At 40.3% G+C, this 22,762-nt stretch overlaps 1 protein-coding gene and 1 pseudogene across 1 annotated transcript; both read left to right on the plus strand.

Annotated features, from left to right (window-relative positions):
• Positions 1-5,061: 5,061 nt before the first annotated feature.
• Positions 5,062-22,730, plus strand: RXYLT1 (ribitol xylosyltransferase 1). The gene is made up of 6 exons (XM_028110874.1): positions 5,062-5,319; positions 6,328-6,483; positions 10,636-10,738; positions 15,086-15,400; positions 18,937-19,107; positions 22,303-22,730. The coding sequence occupies exons 1-6, from the start codon at positions 5,151-5,153 to the stop codon at positions 22,718-22,720; spliced, it is 1,332 nt and encodes a 443-aa protein (XP_027966675.1). The 5' UTR covers positions 5,062-5,150; the 3' UTR covers positions 22,721-22,730.
• LOC148163783 (protein S100-A11 pseudogene) lies at positions 13,492-14,472 on the plus strand (annotated as a pseudogene).
• Positions 22,731-22,762: the final 32 nt, after the last annotated feature.

Consider the following 22,762-nt stretch of genomic DNA (forward strand, 5'->3'; position numbering starts at 1 on the left):
GTGTAATACACAAAAATTGTAATGAAACATTACAGCAGTGATGAAATTGTATATAGAGCTCAGAGGCTGCTGGGGGCGGGGGCAGTGAGAGAAAGATTGGCAAAAGAAGTGATGTTTGCACAGGACCTGTTTCTACTCATCTACCTTCCATATCACCTCATGATTCTTCCGTCTCTAACCTTTACATTCTAACTGTGTTTGGTTTTTGTTAGTTGTTTAGTTGGTTGTTTAAAAAAAAATTACAATTTGGGGCGCCTGGGTGGCTCAGTGGGTAAAGTGTCTGATTCATGATTTCGGCTCAGGGAGTGATCTCAGGGTGCGGTTGGTGAGATCAAGCCCTGCCTCAGGCTCCGTGCTCAGTGGGGAGTCTGCTTGCGATTCTCTCCCTCCCTCTCCCTCCACCTCTCCCCACCCACTCGCTTGCGCTCTCTCTCTCAAATAAATAGATAAATCTTCGGAAGGAAAAAAAAATTACAATTTGCTTATTTCCCAATGTCAACAAATTTCAGGAGACTTTCTTTACTTATTTGTATCATCACCATACTTATAGAGAAAAAACTGTACCTTATTGGGATTGATTCTTATAAATTTAATATAAGTATAGTTAATGACTTAAAGGCTCTTACATGGTCAACTCTACCAGAAGTATCTGACTGTAAAAAAAACAAAAAACAAAAAACAACTTTGTTTGAAACAAAGTCTTTTGGCCAGGCAATCTGTAAAGAAATCTCTCAAAGCAGTTAATACACTTCTTAAGTATTACTGAAACATTGATAAGCTTGGGGAAGAATTTTGGCCAGGTATCATAAAAAAAATTGTACTGTGGATTTCTAAGAATAAATGTGTACTATTTCTCAGGCACCTGGCAAGAAGGCATTAGGACTTCTTTCTTAATATTTTATAGATTAATAATTTTTCCTTTTGCAGACAGAGAAGAAAATTTCACCAAATAAAATGTTTAGACTTGCTTTAGTTTAATTTATCTCATGTTCCTTTACCTATACCTTCCCTCCCACCTTTTACCTTCCCAGGTCTGGTTCCCGATCCCTGGAGCCCCAAACTCAGAGGGTATTGACTTCATCTCCTTTGCCACACTGCTTCACCTCCCCACCAATTCTCTTTGTCTTTCCTCCTCTCTGCATTCACCCATCCCTGCCTGAGGAGATTCCAGTAATATACAGAAAGTAGCTCTCAGCCATAGCTCACATATTAAAAACAAAGAGAAAGGAAAATGAATACTGCTATGTTGAGATCAATTCGAAGATTCATTCCTTTGTAACCTAAATACATCACCGTAATTTATTTTCAAATTGTACAGTCATTTGTAGTTTGAAGTAGAACAACACCTCCATTTGCATGGTCCTCTTCCCTACTCAAGACAACCTCAACCCCATATTAGTTTTAACTTGCATATCATTCTCTATAGCAAAACTCAACTAACCATTAGTTAGTAGCCCTTGAGTGTGCATTGACACAGTGGGTGTTTTATGTAGTTATAAAATAGATACTCTCTATTAACTCCATAAATAATTCTCACTCCCACAGAAAAGATAGACAGAACAAAAATATACGTACAGCAACTGCCATCTCCCCAAGAGACCGCCAGAATCACCTGACGATTAAGGAAAGCTAAGCTTATTAAATCTACGACAGTAAGGAAGAACAATGCTTTGACAGGAGCTTAGTAGCCTCAGAAGGAGGAAGACAGCCAGTGATACTTTATAGGATATGGGAGGCTGAGTAACAATAGCTTAAGACAGCTCTTTTAAGAGGGAATTGTTCTGGGGATTGAGCAAAGTTTTTGACATAATAGTTTAGGGCTGGTGGTATGGTGGCCAGTTTGTCCTTGGTTTTCTGGTACTTTCCCAGATTTAGCACTGAAAACCCCACATCCCAGGGACCCCTTCAGTCCTGGGCAAACCGAGACAGGTGGACACCCTAATTGGTGGGCACACCACTACACTGATTTTGAAACGAGTCCAGATAACTAAGACGTTTTTTCATAAGTAAAGTATTTCATAAGTTTCATAAGTGAAGTATTTGCCCAGATAAACCATCTATTTCAGGTAAACAATATTTGCCAAGAAGAGTGAGCTGTTTGTTCAGATTAACTAGTTTGCAGGAATTTCCTGAAATAAACAGTGAAGTTAGTTATTAGTTTATGGCCTTATCCTCTTGGGTAAGAATTTACAAAAACAAATAAGAGAAAAGTCATGTTAGTGTAGATGGCCCGAGTTCTCAGTCCTGATACTTAAGCTAGTTCTCAGTCCTGATACTTAAGCTATCTGGCTACAGGTGGTCTCAATTCCCAGTACATCCACCTAGCTAAGAAATACACCAGCTGTAACATAAATTCATTTTTTAATACTAATAAGAATTCAACCAGAAGGAGCACCTGGGTGGCTCAGTCGGTTAAGCATCTGCCTTTGGCTCAGGTCATGGTCCCAGGGTCCTGGGATCAAATCCCACATTGGGCTCCCTGCTCAGCAGGGAGTCTGCTTCTCCCCCTGCCTCTGCCCCTCTCCCCAGCTCTCTCCCTCTCTCTCTCTCAAATAAATAAAATCCTTAAAAAAAAAAAAGAATTCAACCAGCAAATATTTACTAAACACCTAAAATATGCCAGATCCTGTAGTAGGTACCAGAGACACTATGAAAAGTAAATCTGTAGAGTGATCCAAGGCTGGTGATGCATTATCATCTACAAACACATATTAAGCATCTATTAGCCTTCAGGTGATACACTAAAGATTAGTGACTATAAACAAGGTACTCTTGCTGCTCTAGTCTCATCTAATCCTGATAATAAACATTTCATTTTCACCTAAATTACTGAGTTGTCTTTAAAATTTACTGGGCAAAAAAAGAGAGTAAGGCAAATCATCCACCTCAAAATATGGCTCTCCATCTCACGTTTTCCTTCTATATCAGTAGTAACACCAGGGGCACCTAGCTGGCTCAGTTGATAGAGCGTGTGATGCTTGATCTCGCCCCACATTGGCTGTGGAGCCTACTTAAAAAAAAAAAAAGAAAAAGAAAAAGAAAAAAAAAAAAACAATAACACCATCCTTCCAGCTAGAAAATTACGAAGTTTTCTTTGATTCCTCGTTATGGCTCAGAGCTGATACTTCCTCAGTACTGTGCCTTAACTGCTTCTAAACAATGTCACCTTCAAATCCAAATCATTACGAGTTTATTTCCATTTTAAAATGCTTTGTTTTCTTTTAAAAATATCACTCTAAAGATTCTCAATGACAACAACTAAAGCCAAATCTGAAACAAAACAAAAAATACATTATAATTTTCTAGAGAAAAGACCAAAAATGAGAATCTGTAAGTAAAGAGTTTTCACTTCCTCACTTAGTGGCAGTTTTGAATAAGAAAATACCTTGATTGGGTGTACATAATTATTCCATTGATTGTACTCAAAGTACTTTGGAAACTTCTTTGGGACTGCCTTTAAAATTTGTACTACCTTGTTTTATATCAACTGTAGCACAGAGTCATTCTTTGATAATGGACTTAATTTGGAGGAACTAACATTATTCAGAGTCAAACTGGAAATTGGATCATTAAGATCTATGATTAAATTCAAGCAGTTTGTCATTAGCATCTGATATTGTTAAGCAAAACAAAACAAAACAAAAAACAACATTTAAAAAAAAAAAGGGATGAGATGAGGGGCCAGGACATAGTTACAATAAATGTCAGGAACACAGAACTGAGAACAGATGTAGAAATTTTAGTCCAGTTCAGACACCAAAAAAGTATGAGCCGTTGGTCAAGTCACCTCACCCCTCTGGACCTAGATTTCCTTCCAGCCATAAAATTTTCCTTAGAAGATTATCTACATTTCAGTATGGAAGACAGAGACCTGACCCCAAGAACATAAAATTCTGGAAAGTTTGTCTTTTGCTAATGGAGGAGATGGAAACTTTATCCAGAAATGTTAAGAAGACTGAATCAGGTTGGAGAGTTGAATCAGCCAGGACACAGCAAGTGAAGGCTCTGATGACCTCCTCCACACTTGTGTTCTACAAGCTCTCTGGCTACCAAGACTGCCAAACAAGTTGAAGGACAAAGCTAGACTCAGGGGCACCTGGCTGGCTCAGTCGGTAGAGCATGTGACTCTTGATCTCAGGCCCCATGTTGGGCATAGGTATTACTTAAAAAAGATGCTAAATGCAACTGACAAAAAATTGTAGCCCAACTTCACAAGGACTTGACAAAGAAAGTTTGTTGACAGCATTCAGTTTTACAGCCTTTATTTGACAAAAGACTATATGCTTGTGTGCACTCAAGTCATATCATAGTAATAAAATTTTTCTCAAATATTTTAGTATGCTATATATAACGAAATGTGCTATTCTATTTCTAAGTGTACCATTGAGTGACATTAATTACATTCGCAATGTTATGCCACTGTCACCGCTTAACTTTTTTTTTTTTTAACATTTTATTCTTGAGTAACTTCTACACCCAACTGTGGGGCTCGAACTCACAACCCAGAGATCAAGAGACCGTGCTCCACCGAGCCAGCCAGGCACTCCACCATTTAGCTTTTTTTAAAGGACATGTATATCATTCATCTGTAATGTCCCAGGCCTTCTGCTAAGCTCTGGGAACAAAAACTAGAATGGACCATGCCTTCAACATGGACTTCAGGGATCACCGTGGGTTCTGTTTAGGTTTGTTGTGTTTTTTTTTTCTTTACGGTCAGATAACAGGTAAGTTTTTATGTACTTGGGGAAGAGGACAGGGTTGAAAGAGGCCGTCAGTACACCGCAGCGCGCGGTTAAGATGCGGTCTCCCAACGCCCAATTCCAAAGACCGAAGGCAACAGGCTACCAAAGCCGGTGAAGGAGCCCCGCCTGTGGAGGGGCGGGGCGAAGCCCTAGCCGAGGCCTGGGAGGGGCTGAGGGCGGGGCCTGAGCTGGGCTGCCGCGAGGGGCGGGGTGGAGACGCCGGGGCGGCCCCTGGGCGGGGCTTGAGCGGGGGCGGGGTTGATTCTGGTGACTCCCTTCCCCCCCCCCCCCCCCCCCCCCCCCCGGCCTAGGCCTGCACCTGAAGCCGGCAACTGTAGGGCGCTGAGCGCCGGTTTCTTCTCCGGCCCAGCACTAGGGTGGCGGGGGCCGACTAGAAGCCCGAGTGGGATGCGGCTGACGCGGAAGCGGCTCTGCTCGCTTCTCATCGCTCTGTACTGCCTCTTCTCCCTCTACGCCGCCTACCACGTCTTCTTCGGGCGCCGCCGCCGGACGCCGGCCGCGTCTCTGCGGGGCCTAAGGAAAGGGGCGGCCCCGGCGCGGGAGAGGCGCGGCCGAGGTAGGACACTGGGCGGCTGCAGACCCGGCTCGCGGGTCCGGGGGTGCCCCCGGGCTCCAGTCTGCGCCTCGCCTCCAGCTCTCGGTAGCGGGCCCTGGGCTCGGGCTCGGAGCGTGTGGGACTCAGTCCCTACCCGAATCTCACACACCAGCCCCACTCCCCACCTTCAAAGCTGACTGGTGCGCACTCCGTGAAACACGTCTTGAACCTGCGAGGCATTGTCACAGAATGTCGGAGATTCTTGGGAATGCCGCTGGGTTTAAGACCTCTATTTCCTCCTTGACACAAAGAGCCTTCGCTAATCTTGCCCCGATTTGGGAAGGCCTGGGTGCCTTACCTCCAAATGGTGGTCCTCTGTCCTGGATTTTGACCTATGTCAGAATCGGAGTCAGACTTAACTCTCCCTTTTTTCAGAATTTTGCACAATAGTATCAAACTGTTGGACACTTTCCATTCTGTAGTTAAGTTTTTATGTATAGGTTTCATATACACAATCTATAAAGAATAGCGAAAGTTAAACTTGTAACGATACATATTATCCAGTTAGTTTAGAAGGTTTCATTTGGGAGAGATGATTTTGTGTCTGCTGTTAACATTCTATTTCTAAGATCTTTCAGAATAAAGATTTAATAAAAATTCTGATTTCCTTTATTTTTTTTTTTTAAAGATTTTATGTATTTATTTGAGAGAGAGAGATAGCATGAGAGGGGGCAGGGTCAGAGGGAGAAGCAGACTCCCCGCTGAGCAAGGAGCCCGATCAGCTGGATCCTGGGACTCCAGGATCATGACCTGAGCCGAAGGCAAGCCCTGAACCAACTGAGCCACCCAGGTGCCCCATGATTTCCTTTTTTTTTAATTGTATGTGTTTACACAGTTCAAATGCCGTTGCTTTACCTCTATGAAAAGCTGAAATTAGCACGCCCTCACATCTAATTTAAAGGGCTTGAATTTATTTACATCTGCAGCTCTACCTTACTGATAAACACGGTTACTCTTTTTAAAACACAGAACAATCTACTTTGGGAAGTGAAGAATGGAATCCTTGGGAAGGAGATGAAAAAAATGAGCAACAACACAGATTTAAAACTAGCCTTCAAATATTAAATAAATCCACAAAAGGGAAAACAGACTTCCGTGTACAAATCTGGGGGAAAGCTGCCATTGGTAAGTTAATGTATAGAGCTAAGACATGTAAAAAGAATCCTAAATGTACTTTCTTAATGTTAAATTCAATTCATTTTAATGCATTTAGTTTACTTCATCATTTGTCAAAGCATCATGATACTTTTTTCACTTTTCCTTAATATTTCATTTCTCCTTTCTGTTAGACAGTATCTGGAAATACATGCACACAGATATATGTCGTTGGTCTTTAGCTGGGTACAGCTTTATTTGTAGATACAAAGTAGAATCTAAGCATCATTATATAGAAATGCCTATGTCCATTGAATTTTCATGAATTTATGTATTTATTGGACACTTCACACACAAATATAAGATGTGGCCCCTGCACATGATGGCCAAACAAATTTGGGAAACATTAAACTGAACAGAGTTAAACAGGGTTCTTTATTACTGGCCATTCTCAGAGCCCTTTATATGCCAGTGTTCATTATAAATATGTAAGAGGGGGATATAGGATATAGTTAATTAAACTTGAATACCCACAAAAGCATTTTTGCTCTGAGTATCATGAGATTCTAGAGTTCCAAGTTATATATTATGCTCAATCAGAGAATGGGACCCTAAATGAGGGTTACAGGAGTCAAAAAGAATTCAGTGAATTAAAAGGGGCTTTGGGCGCCTGGGTGGCTCAGGTGGTTGAGCGACTGCCTTCGGCTCAGGTCATGATCCTGGAGTCCCGGGATCGAGTCCCACATCGGGCTCCCTGCTCAGCGGGGAGTCTGCTTCTCCCTCTGACCCTCTTCCCTCTCGAGCTCTCTATCTCTCATTCTCTCTCTCTCAAATAAATAAATAAAAAATCTTAAAAAAAAAAGATTTTAAAAGGGGCTTTGTTGGGCCTTTAAACATTGGATTTATCTACAGTAAGGTATATCGTAGAATAAGGTAGAAAGGACCAGAGGAGAAGAAAGTAATCAGAGAATGACGCTTTGCCCTTAGTGGTTCATAAATTCATTCGTGCTTGCATGCAAATATACATCCTTGAAGATTACTACTGACCTCCAAATTTCAAGTACCTAGACCCAAGCTCCAATCACCAAGTTCTAGCAACTTTTTTCTTTATAAAATCTCTAATATTAATTTCATCCTTTAAATTCCCACTTCCCCATTCTAGTTTTTAATTAATTCTATTCACAGGTTTTCATGTTTCCAGACTTTTCTCTTTGCAATTCAGTAAGCACAAAGTGACTAGATGAGTTTTATCAAACACTACTTTTCATCAACCTATTTCCCAGGCAAATAGGATTCCAATTCCATTCCTATTCGAAAAGAAGGGAAAAGGGGGCACCTGGGTGGCTCAGTCAGTTAAACGTCAGACTCTTGATTTCAGCTCAGGTGATGATCTCAGGGTCGTGAGATCGAGCCCAGGTCAGGCTCTGTGCTCAGTGCAGAGTTGGCTTGGAATTCTTTCTCTCTCTCTCTTTCTGCCCCTTCCCCCACTTGCACTCTCTGTGTGTGTCTCTCTCTCTCTCTTGCTTTCACTCTCACTCTTGCTCTCAAATAAATAAAATCTTTTTTAAAAAGTGGAGGGGAAGGGGAGGAAGATGGAGTCACTGGTCCAAGCAATTCTAAATTCCAACCGGGCAGACTGTTAAGTTTCAGGGCCTGGGAATAACCTGTGGCTCAGAACTTTGCTTCTGGTCTTGCAGCTCTCTATCCTTGCAGTCATCTTTCTTTGTCATGAATGGTAGCATGTGCTTGCCACTCAGTGGTTTTATCAGCCGGTATCCTACTGGTAGGATTTGGGGAATCAATACCCTTCTTTCAATTTCAACATCTCTCTGTCCCCTTTAGTCCGAGCCAGCAGTGTTTCTGCTAATACAGCATTTCAAGAAGCTTGTGGGTCTCCTATCACAGGAAATTCACTCCATTAGACAAGAACTCTTCCAAGTCTTTCCTGGAAAATCTCTTCTCTGTTTCTGGCTTCTGCTGAGATGGCTAAGGAGACCCATAAATTACAACCCTGATATTCTCAATGAGCCCTCTATGTGACTGAATATTTTAACCTTTTAATCCTTTTAAGGCACTAGCAAAAAGATACTCAACTACATCCGTCACCTTCTTTCAGAAACACGCCTTCCTGATGGTGAATCTCCTAATTTTCCACCCTTTTGCAATTGAACAAGCTGAAAATTTCCCAAACCATCAAGTCCTGGCTCCTTCTTGCTTAAGTTCCTTGCTCAATCACTCTTTCCTCTTATATTTACTATAATCGGCAAGAAGAAACCAGACCACAGCTTCAACACTACTTGGAAATCTCTTCAGCTAAATATCCAAGTTTATCATTTATACTTTCCACTTTCCATATAACTTCTAGACACAATCCAACTAAGCATTCTGGTGCTATTATAACCAGGATCCCCTTTTCTCCAGTTTCTAGTAACATGTTCCTCATTTCCTTCTGAGCCCTCACTAGCAGCACTTTAACCTGCATATTTCTACTAATAGTCTGCTTAAATGCTTATAAAAACCAGTAAATGGTTTGTTTCTACCGTGCTTTTTCTCTTCTGAGTTCTCACCAGCTGAGTCACTAACACCCATACTTCTACCTATAACCTGTCCAAGGCAATCTGATGTAGGCATTTTTAAATCAAGCTCCTCAAAGTTCTTCCAGCCTCTTCCCATTACTCAATTCCAAAGCCACTTCCAGATTTTTGAGAATATATTACAGCAGTATCTCATTTCCAGGTACCATAATCTCTAGTTTCCTGCCATAAGCAGTTACCAAAAATTTAGTGAATTAAAACAACACAATTTTATTATCTTTTTAAATTAATATATAATTGACATATAACATTTTATTGGTTTCAAGTATACAACATAATGGTTTGAGATATTTATATTTTGTGAAGTGATCAGCATAATAAGTCTAGTTAGTGTCTATCACCACACATACTTTTTTTTCTTGTGATAAGAACTTTTAAGATCTACTCTCTCAGCAATTTTCAAATATATAAAACAGTATTACTATAGTCACCATAAACTTATAATCTTACATTTTTGAAGGTAGAAGTCTAAAAAGTGTCCACAGGGTTGTATTCTTTTTGGAGTCTCTAGAGGAGGATCTGTTTCCTTGACTTTTGCAGCTTCTTCAGGCTACCCGCATTCCTTGACTCATGGCCCCGCATCACTCCAACTTCTGCTTCTGTCCTCATACCTCCTTCCCTCACTCTGACACCCTTGCTTCCCTCTCGTGAGAACACTTATGATTACCTAGGGCCTATCTAGATAATCCAGGATAACCTTCCCACCTCAGCATCATTAATCACATATAGAAAGTTTCTTTTGCCATGTAAGATAATGTATGCATAGATTCTAGAGATTACATCCTTGGCCATCTTGGGTGGACAGGGAGGCATTATTGGGCCACCACACATGGAAAGCTTTATCTGATTGGCTAAGTGTTTAAACACAGTCATTTTGTGTGTGTCCTTTTAGTACCGGGGCATAATGAGAATGGAATAAAGCACATCTGTCAATAAGTGAAACAGGGCTCCCAGATTACTTCCTTCTGCTTTCCTCTACTCAGAGCTTTCATTCAGGTGAAATCACAGTAAAATATCAGGGGCCACCCTAAGGAGAAAGATGCAAAGGCATTTGCCTGCAGAGGCCATGATGCAGTGAGGGATGTGTGTTCAAGTGAAGACGAGTTACTATCTCTCTGATGTATTGACTGTATACATATATACATGAGCTCGTCTGGTGGTGTTTGGCACAAAATGGTGAATTCCCCTAGTTTGTTAGAATATAGAAGCCATTCTAATCATATAGTAACTTACATTATAACACATGTCAGGATGAAGTAGGTAGTAAAAGTCCAATGATTATTAGGGGTTTCTCAGATTTAGAGTAAGAGAGGTTATTGTCTTTGATGTAACCCACATTCTGCCACATTTCACACTGACAACCTCTGAATTCTGTCTCTCATACCTTAACCACCATATTGGTGATTTTGAGCTATTGCTTGGCAGAACTGCCTGCCAGGGGACCAAAAAGGAATACAGTTTGCTTTCCTGGTCAACTTATATAAATGAGCAGAACATAAATTCATCTCACACGCCAGAGTAAACCAGACAGTAAATGGATTTGTTCTTGTTTTTGTTTGTTTGTTTGTTTGTTTGTTTTGATTACCAGGTTTGTATCTCTGGGAGCATATTTTTGAAGGCTTACTTGATCCCACCGATGTGACTGCTCAGTGGAGAGAAGGAAATTCAGTTGTAGGAAGAACACATTACAGGTATTAATTGTGCAACATTAACGTTTGCTGTCTTTCTATACAATGTTTTATATAAATACGAGGAGAAAAATCAGAGGAAAACATATTTAGAGACAGTATTTCTGCTTCAACTTGTGAAGAATAGAAAAGTGAATCTCATGAATATATATATTGTAGTTGTAGTTTACCCGAACATTTTTACAAAATGCTTCCTTTTTTTAATTTTGTCTGTTTCATTTTTATCAAAACATTTCTGATTATATGGGAAAGTTCATGCTCCAAATTTTATAACATTTGATTGTTGATAAGCATTTAATATTCCATATCTTGAAGGAATAATATATAAACTTAAAAGTATTTTCGTTTTTCTCTTTCATATACTAGTCACATTCACATATTTTATAATACTCAAGTGGAAGCCAAGCTATTGTTATGGGTTGTGAAAATTTTATAAAAACATTTATATATGAGTCTTTCATGATTTGATGGTATAGATTACCATTTTAATGAAATTACTCATAAATCTTTTTTTTATTTTTATTTTGTTAAAGACTTTATTTATTTATTTGAGAGAGAGAGGGAGAACACAGAGGGAGAAGCAGACTCCCCACTGAGTGGAGAGCCCAACATGGGGCTCAATCCCAGGACCGTGATCGTGACCTGAGTCGAACAATGGCAGACACTTAACTGACTGAGCCACCCAGACTCCCCCAGAAATCTTTTTTTTTTTCAGATTCAGTAAAACCAATGTATCATTAAGACGTTTTGAGTCTTTATTTTTATAAAACTTTTATCTATGATTCCATATTTTCTAAAGATTTTTAAATAGGTAAAATTGCGATTATTTTCTTTAGAAAAAAATGTGATAATATTGCTGTATGAAAGAGTGCTAGTTTCTATTAGATTTTGCTTTCCTGGGACACCTGGGTGGCTCAGTCGGTTAAGCGACTGCCTTCAGCTCAGGTCATGATCCCAGGGTCCTGGGATCAAGTCCCACATTGGGCTGCTTGCTCAGCGGGGAGTCTGCTTCTCCCTCTCCCTCTGCTTGCCACTCCCCCTGCTTGTGCCCTCTCTCTCTGTCAAATAAATAAAATCTTTAAAAAAAAAAGATTTTGCTTTCTTATTGAAATAAAAATAATTATTCTAAATGCTTATTTCATGTAATAATTGTACTATTAGGGGAAAAAATGTCAACCAAAGATTCAGGTTTCTATTAGGTTTCCATTTATTTCCCACAGAAATCAAAAAGAAAAGCTATGGTTAATCTCAATTTCATTTGAGTTTTCTCTGCTCTTTTAATTCTTGTTTACTTTTTAGACACTTGGAAGGCAATTTCATTTCATGTATCTTTTCAAAGTAATCATTCTTGAAAAGTAAACAGGTTTTTATGTTTTTTAAGATTTTATTTATTTTTTAAAGATTTTATTTATTTAGGGCGCCTGGGTGGCTCAGTTGGTTAAGCGACTGCCTTCGGCTCAGGTCATGATCCTGGAGTCCCGGGATCGAGTCCCACATCGGGCTCCCTGCTCGGCGGGGAGTCTGCTTCTCCCTCTGACCCTCTTCCCTCTTGTGCTCTCTATCTCTCATTCTCTCTCTCTAATAAATAAATAAAATCTTTAAAAAAAAAAAAGATTTTATTTATTTATTTTTAAGTAACCTCTGTACCCATTGCGGGGCTCAAACTCATGTCCCCAAGATCAAGAGTCACACACTCCTCCAACTGAGCCAGCCAGGTGACCCAAAAATGGGTGAATTTTACAAAATGTAAAATAAAACTTACTCAGTATTATGATCTTTAGAAATAAGTTCAACTTTTTCTTTTTTTTAACCTTTTCATAAGTAGCAGATGCTAATTGAAAATCCATAATTGAACTCTGATAACAATAAATTAAATAATTTGGCATCTAGCTTTTGTTTTATTGAATAGATGGACAGTTATATATCTTGTGATAATTCCTGCATATGGACATTACAGGACTCTGAAGGCAGTCTTTTAAGGATAAGCAAAGGCCATGATGAGCAGAAGTAAGATTCCTCCTAAGAAATTAAAAATGAAGTTGCCCTATGAAATTAAACTGTAAATCAATATACGATAGATATGAGTAGAGATAGGCCAAGTTCCTTCAAGAGACAGAGTAAGTCCCAGGCTCACTTGTAACCTAGTTGAACATATTAATATAAAGAATGTATCAATAAGGTTTTTGTGCAGGTACATGAAGGAGAGATAATATTCAGTTCTGGAAACAGAAAGGAGAAGGGAACATAGGGAGATGTTGCAGTACCTATTTAAGTAATAGTAAAAATAATAAAACTAATAACAGCAAGACTCTATAGTGATTCCTATGTGCCAGATACTGTTCTAAGCACTGTACATCTGCTAATGCATTTAGTCTTCAAAATAATCCTGTGAGGGACGCCTGGGTGGCTCAGTTGGTTAAGCCACTGCCTTCGGCCCAGGTCGTGATCCCAGGGTCCTGGGATCGAGTCCCACATCAGGCTCCTTTCCCAGCAGGGAACCTGCTTCTCCCTCTCTCTCCCTCTGCTTGTGCTCTCTCTGTCAAATAAATAAAATCTTTAAAAAAAAAATAATAAAAATAATCCTGTGAGGGTCGCCGGGCAGGCTCAGTCGGTAGAGCCTGTGACTCTTGATCTTGGGGTTGTGAGTTTGAGCCCCACATTGGATGTAAAGATTACTTAAAAATAAATAAACTTTTGGCAGCGCCGCTGCTGCCCGGTCACAGCCTCCTCGCCCACTGCACGCAGACGTGGCAAAAATGTCCAGCCCTACTGAGGCTGAGCCATGCATCAAGTCTCTGATTGCTGTTTTCCAGAGGTTTGCTGGAAAGGAGGGTAACAACTGCATGCTCTGCAAGACAGAGTTCCTAGCCTTCATGAATACAAAACTGGCTGCCTTCACAAAGAACTGGAAGGACTCTGGTGTCCTTGACCACATGATGAAGAAAATGGACAATGCGCAGCTAGATTTCCAAGAGTTTCTTCATTTTCTTGATGGCATGGCTCTGGCTTTCCATCACTCCTATACAAGGTCTACCCATTTCCGGAAGTAAACCTAAGGTCTCTTGGGCCTGCCCTCCAAACCACCTCCTTTCCTTCAAAGCAGCCTCCCAATCATCACCTCCTCCTCACATCCTACACGGACCCTGAGCCCAGAGTGTCCACTGCCCTTTGCAAGCCAGGCCAGCTGGTAGTTAATAAAGCAATAGCATTGTTTAAAGCACAATAAACAAACAGAGTTTTGAAAAAATTCAGTACTCAGATTTTATAAGTTCATTTGTTTTTTAAAATTACATCTTTTTTTAAGATAGGCTTATTATAATTAAAAAGACTAATAAGTGGTTATTACAATAACTTGGAAAATTCAGACGATGTTGTCATCACTCATAATTCCACTGTGCCCTGAATTCCAAAAACAGGGTTAGACAACATTTCGTCATGTCTACTTCCAGTCTTTTTTCTATGTATTGCATTATGTAATTAAAATTGTGGTACAGATACAATATTGTTTCTTTTTCACCGAGAATAAAATAACACATTCTCATTTACCCATCACAGGGAACCAACATATTCTAGCTCTCTGTCATCTTTGCTTCAGATATTTAACTTTCCTCTTAAAAGAATTAAATATTCCCAGTAAAAGGGAAGCTTTCTTTGTACTATTTCCCAGTTCCTTTTCTCTTCTTCCTTCTCAGAGGCAACCCCTGTAATGAATTTGGTGTGTATCCTCCCATTCATATTTTTATATTTATACTTATACTAGATTTAAGCACAATTTTTACATTGCACTTTCAAATTTACATAGAATTGTCATATTTTATGAGTATTCTGCAGCTTGCTTTTTTCCTTAACATTTTTTTTTTTGAGACTTAACCTCCATGGATGTTTTTAATGCCATCCTCCATTTCTCAATTCATCACTTACATTTCATTCAGATAAAGAACGTTAACAGTTACTCCCACATAAAAGAGGTGGGAATTACTTAACACTATACAGAGGAGGAACTATACAGAGTTTCACACGATTCAACTGTGAATAGTTTACCATCTCAAACTCTGGCCAGCACGTATTCTGAATGTGGTTAAAAGCAACAACCAAGCTACCATATTTCTGATTATCATATGCAGTTGATCTTACTACAACCAAAGCTTCCTATTAATTTACATCCATGCTGTATCATTCAAATTTGTTCAGGAAAATTTGCATTATAGAAATTATGTTTCTAGAAAGAATACAGATTAAATCTCATTGTAGATTTTATGTAAAATGATTAAAAACTTCTGATATCAAATACCTTTGTTCTGTTTTTGTTGGTTTGTCTCTTGTTCTTGTTTTCTTGTATTGTTTTAACAGCTTCATCACTGGCCCAGCTGTAGTCCCAGGGTACTTTCCCATTGATGTGAATAACGTGGTACTCATTCTAAATGGGAGAGAAAAAACTAAGATCTTTTATGCCACCCAGTGGTTACTTTATGCACAAAATTTAGTGCAGACTCAAAAACTCCAGCATCTCGCTGTTGTGTTGCTTGGAAATGAACATTGTAATAATGAATGGATAAACCAGTTCCTCAAAAGAAATGGAGGCTTTGTGGAGCTGCTTTTCATAATATATGACAGCCCCTGGGTTAATGATGTGGATATCTTTCAGTGGCCTTTAGGAGTGGCAACGTAAGTACAAAATATTATTACATGTTTCTAGACTCTAAGACCTGAATTTCTGAATCAGGAAGATTGTACTTTAAATTTGAAATAAATGTTCTGGGATTATCTGGGAGGCCAGGTACAATCTTTTCCATGGAAAAAATATGGTTTGGACTCATGCTTCAGTGATAATAACGATGTTTACAGAGTACTTTAGCTTTTTTTTTTTTTTTTTGAAGATTGTGAGTGGGGAAGAGGGGCTGGAGGGAGATGGAGAGAGAGAATCTTTTTTTTTTTAAAGATTTTATTTATTTATTTGACAGAGAGAGACACAGCAAGAGAGGGAATACAAGCAGGGGGAGTGGGAGAGGGAGAAGCAGGCTTCCCGCAGAGCAAGGAGCCTGATGTGGGGCTCGATGTGGGGCTCGATGCGGGGCTCGATGCAGGGCTCGATGCAGGGCTCGATGCGGGGCTCTATCCCAGGACCCTGGGATCATGACCTGAGCCGAAAGCAGACGCTTAACGACTGAGCCACCAGGTGCCCCTGGAGAAAGAGAATCTTAATCAAGCTCCGTGCATAGCGCAGAGCCCAACTCGGGGCTTGATCTCACAACCCTGAGATCATGACCTGAGGCAAAATCAAGAGTCGGACACTTAACCAACTGAGCCACCCCAGACGCCCCAGAGTATTTTAGCATTTTATAAGGAGAGGGGATAAGTTACCTTTTTGTGTTTTAGAACTCCAAGGCATAGGAGTTCTATGTTTATCAGTAGTGCCCTAAAGAGATGTTTAAACAGAGAATGGCAGACAGGCAGACCTACTTAAAACAACTATAGAATCTATATAATTTATAGTAAAAACAAAAAAAAATCTTGTAAAAACAATATTAAGGAACACCTGGGTGGCTCAGTTGCTTAAGTGTCTGCCTTTGGCTCAGGTCATGGTCCCACAGTCCTGGGATCAAATTCCGCATCGGGCTCCTTGCTCAGCAGGAAGCCTGCTTCTCCCTCTGCCTACTGTCCGCCCCCCCACCCCCGCTTGTGCTGTCTCTCTTGGGCTTTCTCTCTGACAAATAAATAAATAAAATCTTTAAAATAAGAATTTAGAAAAGCAATATTAAATCAGGAGCATTCCATACCCCTGATTTGAGAGGATCATAATATGCTCAGATCTGTCACTGAGACTTGCTAAACTTGCACAAATCTCTTCTATAAGAGGGGTTAATTAAGTAATAACAAAGGCTTCTAAATATGTCTATAGAGTCTTTCTATAAAATGGAAACTTATTTTTTATCTTTCTGTTAATAGAGGGTTTTTAACTGACTTTAAGATAAGTTAAACTTAGATCCAGCACTAGTATGTAAACCCCAGGTGTTCTGTCTCTTGTTCACTGTATCGACAGAGTCTAAAACCAAGCCTGCATAGAGTAGAGAGTGAATACTTGTCAAATGGATGAATTACAGGAAATTTCATTAACATGTTTTTTGAATCAGATATTCATTATTCATTCTTATCACTTTTTACCAGATGGGACCTTAAACTACTGCTTAGTTGGCTACACAAATATCACCAGAGAAGTGTATGAACAAGACATATTTCCTGGCCTACCCTGCAGTATTCCAGCTTAGTAGGTTTGTGGTAGCATCAGACAAAAAGGTTTATATTAAGTATAGCCAGATATAAGATCTTTGAAAATTCTATCCCATGAGTATAGAGCTCATACTTGTAAAATGCTCTGAAACAAAATTACTCTTTCATAGTAACACTACATAGCCTGTTCATACAATTTCCACACATTGGATGGAAACTCTGTAATTCTTTTATTGTTGGACTAGACCAATATCCTTTTTATAGATAAGTGGTTTTCAACCAGAAGCAGTTTTGCCTCCCAGGAGACATTTGACAATGCCTGGAGATAATTTTTGGTTGTTACAAGTGGAAGGGCGACAATGGCATCTGGTGGATAGAGGCCAGGGATGCTGCTAAATATCCTACAAGGTAGAGGACAGCCTCCACAACAAAAAATGAACTAGCCCAAAATGGCAGTAATGCCCAGGTTGAAAAAACCTGTTATAGCATATTATATAAAGCTTCACCCTTATAGGAAGGTTGTATTGTTTGGTCTCTAATAAATGCCCATGAGAATGGGTCAATTACAAAAGGCCTCTTCCGTATGGCATGCAAGGTTTTTTTTTATATTTTTTTATTATTGTTTTAAAAGCTAGGGTTTTGGGGGGCGCCTGGGTGGCTCAGTCATTGGGCGTCTGCCTTCGGCTCAGGTCATGATCCCACGGTCCTGGGATTGAGCCCCGCATCGGGCTCCCTGCTCCACAGGAAGCCTGCTTCTCCCTCTCCCACTCCCCCTGCTTGTGTTCCCTCTCTCGCTGTCTCGCTCTCTGTCAAATAAATAAATAAAATCTTTAAAAATGTATATATATAAAAGCTAGGGTTTTTTTTAAGATTTATTCATTTTAGAGAGAAAGCGGGGAAGGGGCAGAGGGGGAAGGAGAGAGAGTCTTTTTTTAATTTTTTAAAAGATTTTATTTAGTTATTTGACAGAGAAAGAGATAGCGAGAGCAGGAACACAAGCAGGGGGAGTGGGGGAGGGAGAAGCAGGCTTCCCGTCGAGCAGGGAGCCCGATGCGGGGCTCAATCCCAGGACCCTAGGATCATGACCTGAGCCGAAGGCAGATGCTTAACGATTGAGCCACCCGGGCGCCCCAGGAGCAAGAGTCTTAAGCTGACTCCACACTGAATGCAGAGCCCACCTTGGGGCTATATCTCACAACCCTGAGATCATGACCTGAGCTGAATCCAAGAGTCAGAAGCTTAACTGACTGTACTACCCAGGTGCCCCAAAGTTTTTTTTTTAATCTACTTTACGGGTGCCTGGATGACTCAGTTGGTTTGGCGTCCAGCTCTTGATTTCAGCTCAGGTCATGGTCTCAGGGTCCTGGGATTCAGCCCTGCGTTTGACTTCCGCGCACTCTGCAGAGTCTGCTTGGGATTCTCTCTCTCTCCCTCTGCCCCTCCTCCCACTTGCATACACCCTCCTCCAATAAGTAAATAAATAAATGAATAAAATCTTTTTTAAAAATCAACCTATAAGAGCCCGTTTTTAAAAATCTACTTTAAAAACCTTTGGAAAATTGGAGCTCTTTGCTATAGAAATGTGTAGTCTGTAATCTTTCCATCACCTGGCTACAACATTCATTAAAGCATGATCATTATGAATTTGGATTATTTATACTTTGAAGGTCTTGAATTCAACCTTCCTTACAATCACAAGTGTATGGAAGTTGAAGAGTATAAAAAAAACATTTCAAGCACTTAATCTCTATAGCAATTTTGTAAAAGATGTCAATGTGAGGTTATTTTTTTAAGTTAGTAGATTCAGGGACTTTTCCAAAGTAAGCATGGAAAATTACAGTTTGAGGTTTAGAAAAATCATACTTGAAATCTCTTCTCTCTGCATCATGATGCCACCTAAGATGTTAGGTTATACAGTAATTTGCCAATCCTATTGCCATATGTTGTTAACTCATATGTATTTATTTCTGTAGATACAGGAATTTTCCTGTGGTGGAGGCAAGTTGGTCAATGCTGCATAACGAAAGGCCCTACTTATGTAATTTCTTAGGAACCATTTATGAAAATTCATCCAGACAAGCACTAATGAACATTTTGAAACAAGATGGGAACGATAAGCTTTGTTGGGTTTCAGCAAGAGAACAGTAAGTTCTATCTTTACTTGATTCACCCATTTTCTTCTCTAGTTTGAGAGTTGCATTATGTAGGAGCACAGGTCTCCAAAGAGACATTGTTAGCTTCATTAATACCAGTCTTTCTGCAGAAGATATATCGGTAATTAAGGCTGTGTAGAAACTGGGTTGTATGCATTAAAAATGGGGAGAATCTCCTATAGCTAGAGTCCATCCTGAAGAGAAATGCTAGTAACGATACTATGCAAATGTCAATTGTGTGAGATTCCTCAATAATATTTGTCAGTTGGACCTGACACACAACGATTATGAGTGCCAGTAAGGTCTTAAGTTCATCCCTGAGGTGTTTGGCTGACCAGTTTCGGTGTTCCAAGAGTGGCATGAAGTACTCTTCACACCTTCAGGGAACTGACACCACCCTGACGACAGGAGAACAGGACATACTAGTCTTTGAATCCCCAGATCTAACATAGGACCTTACACAAATAGGCCTAGGATAAATGAGGAGTGGATGGATGGCTGGATGGATGATGGATAGATGGATGGATGATGGATGGATGGATGGATGGATGGATGGATGGATGGATGGATGGATTTAACTTTCTTCCATCTTTTGCATGGTAATCATGAAACAGGTGTTCATGGAGTGAAGGAAGAAATCTTGGAATTATTCCTTTTGTTTTTAAATAAACAAATGCAATTTCATGTGTAGAATCAGAAGAAATGCCTAAAAAATGTCCTTCCAGATCTAAAGATATATTAATTGTAGCAGATATTCTCTTTTTGAAAGCATAACTCCCAACTCTAAGAACAGAGACTTAATGTAACCATACTATATCCATTCAGTCAACTATTTTTCAAGCAACTGCTATATGCCAGAAACTATCTCAGCCATGAAGGATACAGCAGTGAACAAAACCGTCAAAAGTCCATGCCCTTCTCCCTGCTCAGCGAGGAGCCTGCTTCTCCCTCTGACCCTCCCCCCTCTCATGTACTCTCTCTCTCTCTCATTCTCGCTCTCTCAAATAAATAAATAAATCTTAAAAAAAAAGTCCATGCTCTCTTAGAACTTAAATGTTTGTTGGAGGAGACAAACCAGTAAAATATATTGTGTGTCAGAAGATGATAGATGCCATGTAAAAACAGCTGAGCAGAGGAGGGATGTAGAGAAGACCAGGGATCAAGAGTGGAGCACCTGCTGTTATAGAAGGCTAAGGAAAACTCTAGTATGAAGATTACATATAAGCACAGGCCTTGAAGAAAGTGCAGGGGTGCACCCTGTGTCTATTTAGGAGAAGGGTAGTCCAGGCAGAGGGAAAGCAAGTGTAAAGAGCCACAAGGGGACGGTGTACCAGGAAAGGAATGAATGAGGGCAGTGTAGAATATCAAAGTTTATTGTAGGAATAGAATTATTCTTGCAATTCCTCTTACAGCCTTGAGCCGGGAGGTGGAGTAGGTGTCCTCCTTGCTTCTCATTGCTCCTTCCAGACCATTCTCCCCTTTCCCTCCCTACAACCTCCCATTTTGAATATCATGTCAGCAAACAAAACCATCCATTGCTCTTTTTCTTTGAAGACATTTACTGACCCTGAGGTTTATCTCCTTACTTCCATGAAGAGTTTAGTTCTGGCACACTCTCACTCTCTCCCATGTTACTCCAGCCTAATTCTTGGTGATTCCCAATCTATATAGATGGTCCTTCTGCCACCTTTGTCTTACGGTTCCTTTACCCCCTGTCTTCCAATAATCTGGTCCTCCAGTTGGCCTTGGCCATGCAGTGTCATGCTCATTTCTTAGACCTTATCATTACACATACTTTGTCTTTGTGATCTCAAGTTCCAACATCTCTCTCTGTAACCACCATTTTCTGTCATTCCAGCTCACTCCCTGTAATTAATTGACTTCAACAATTTAGCTGGGATTTATAATTCATTGTTCATACTACTTTTCATCGTCCTTTGCTCACCTCATCTTTACTTTCTTCTTTTCCACTCTTAAATTTCATAGTCAACTATGACTGATACACATTCAAATCCCTGGTTCCCTAATGGAGCAAACTCTAACTCTGGTAAAACCCAGCTCTCTTACCTGCACCCCGCGGCCAAATACACACACGCACAGAATTGTGCCAATAGACCTCACTTTAAATACGTGACCTTGACTCTCAAGTGCCCAGCAATCATACGTCCCCCTTGTCCGTGTGTTCTCCTTCTCTCCTGCAAGGCTGCTTCGTACCTTCTCTCTTCATTTCCTTCTGACCCTATTGCTTATTTCACTGGGAAAATAGGAACCATCAGGAGAGGGTCTCTCAACTTCTGCCCTGCCCCTGTAAGTCTATTCGCAACACAAGGGCCAGACTAATTCTGATAAAACATGGGTCAGGTCAGTCCCCGCTCTGATCACAACCGTCCACGATGGGATGCTCTGACATCATCTTCCCTCCTCTTCCCCTCTGTTATTCTGCTTCAGCCACCCTGGCCTCGTTGCTGTCCCTTGGCCTCGCCAGGCACACACCGTCTCGTGGCTCTTGTACTTGTACTGCCCTCAGTTCTCCCCTGAAATGTCTGCATGGTTGGCTGCCTCACCTCCAGCTCTGTGCTCCGATGCCCCTGCAATGAGACGTTCCCGGATGACCTCCGTAAAGCTGCAACAGCGCCGGCTCAGAAACTCCCTCCTCGCTTCTCTGCTTTATTTTTCTTCATAGTACTTAACACCTAGATAACATACTGACCTGACTTGTTTACTATCCATCTCCATCCCCGGAACTAGAATGTAAGCTCTGTAAGGGCAGGATTTTGGAGGGTGGGGTAGAGAAAGAAGACCTGACACTCAGAAAACATTGGCTGGGGGTGCCTGGCTGGCTGGCTCGGGTGGTAGAGCGTGAGACTCTTGACCTCAGGGTTGTGAGTTCAAACCCCACGTTGGGTGTAGGGATTACTCAAAAATAAAATCTTTAAAGAAAAGAAAACATTGGCTGGATTAACGTTCGTTCAGAAATTTTATGGTGACTACTAGATTTAAACATATGTCGCTGTAAACTTTTCAAATTCTTAAATATTTTCAAGAAATCTATTTGGGCAAGATTTTATTTCTCTCTTCTGCCTGTCATCTCTATAATGTGTTTACCATTTCCTGTTAGCTGACATTTTCTCACAAAAAACATGCTTAGTAAAGTGAAAACGACAGTTGTTTTTCTGATTTTTTTAGGTGGCAGCCTCAGGAAACAAATGAAAGCCTTAAGAACTATCAAGATGCTTTGCTTCAGAGTGACCTTACATTGTGCCCAGTAGGAGTAAACACAGAATGTTATAGAATATACGAGGCTTGTTCCTATGGCTCTATTCCCGTGGTAGAAGATGTCATGACAGCCGGCATCTGTGGGAATGCGTCTGTTTACCCCAATGCTCCTCTGCAGCTACTCAAGTCCATGGATGCTCCTTTTATCTTTATTAAGAACTGGAATGAACTTCCTGCTGTTTTAGAAAAAGAGAAAACTCTAATTTTACAAGAAAAGGTTCAAAGAAGAAAAATGTTACTCCACTGGTATCAGCACTTCAAAACAGAGCTAAAAATGAGATTTACTAATGTTTTAGAAAGTTCATTTTTAATGAATAATAAAGGGTAACTTAATTATCTTTTTGAGCTAAGATCTGATTTTTAAAGTCAT

This window comes from Eumetopias jubatus, unplaced genomic scaffold (assembly GCF_037043125.1).
Source record: "Eumetopias jubatus isolate StellerSeaLion01/CBP00866 unplaced genomic scaffold, mEumJub1_p1.0 scaffold_8, whole genome shotgun sequence".
NCBI classification, from domain to species: Eukaryota; Metazoa; Chordata; class Mammalia; order Carnivora; family Otariidae; genus Eumetopias; species Eumetopias jubatus.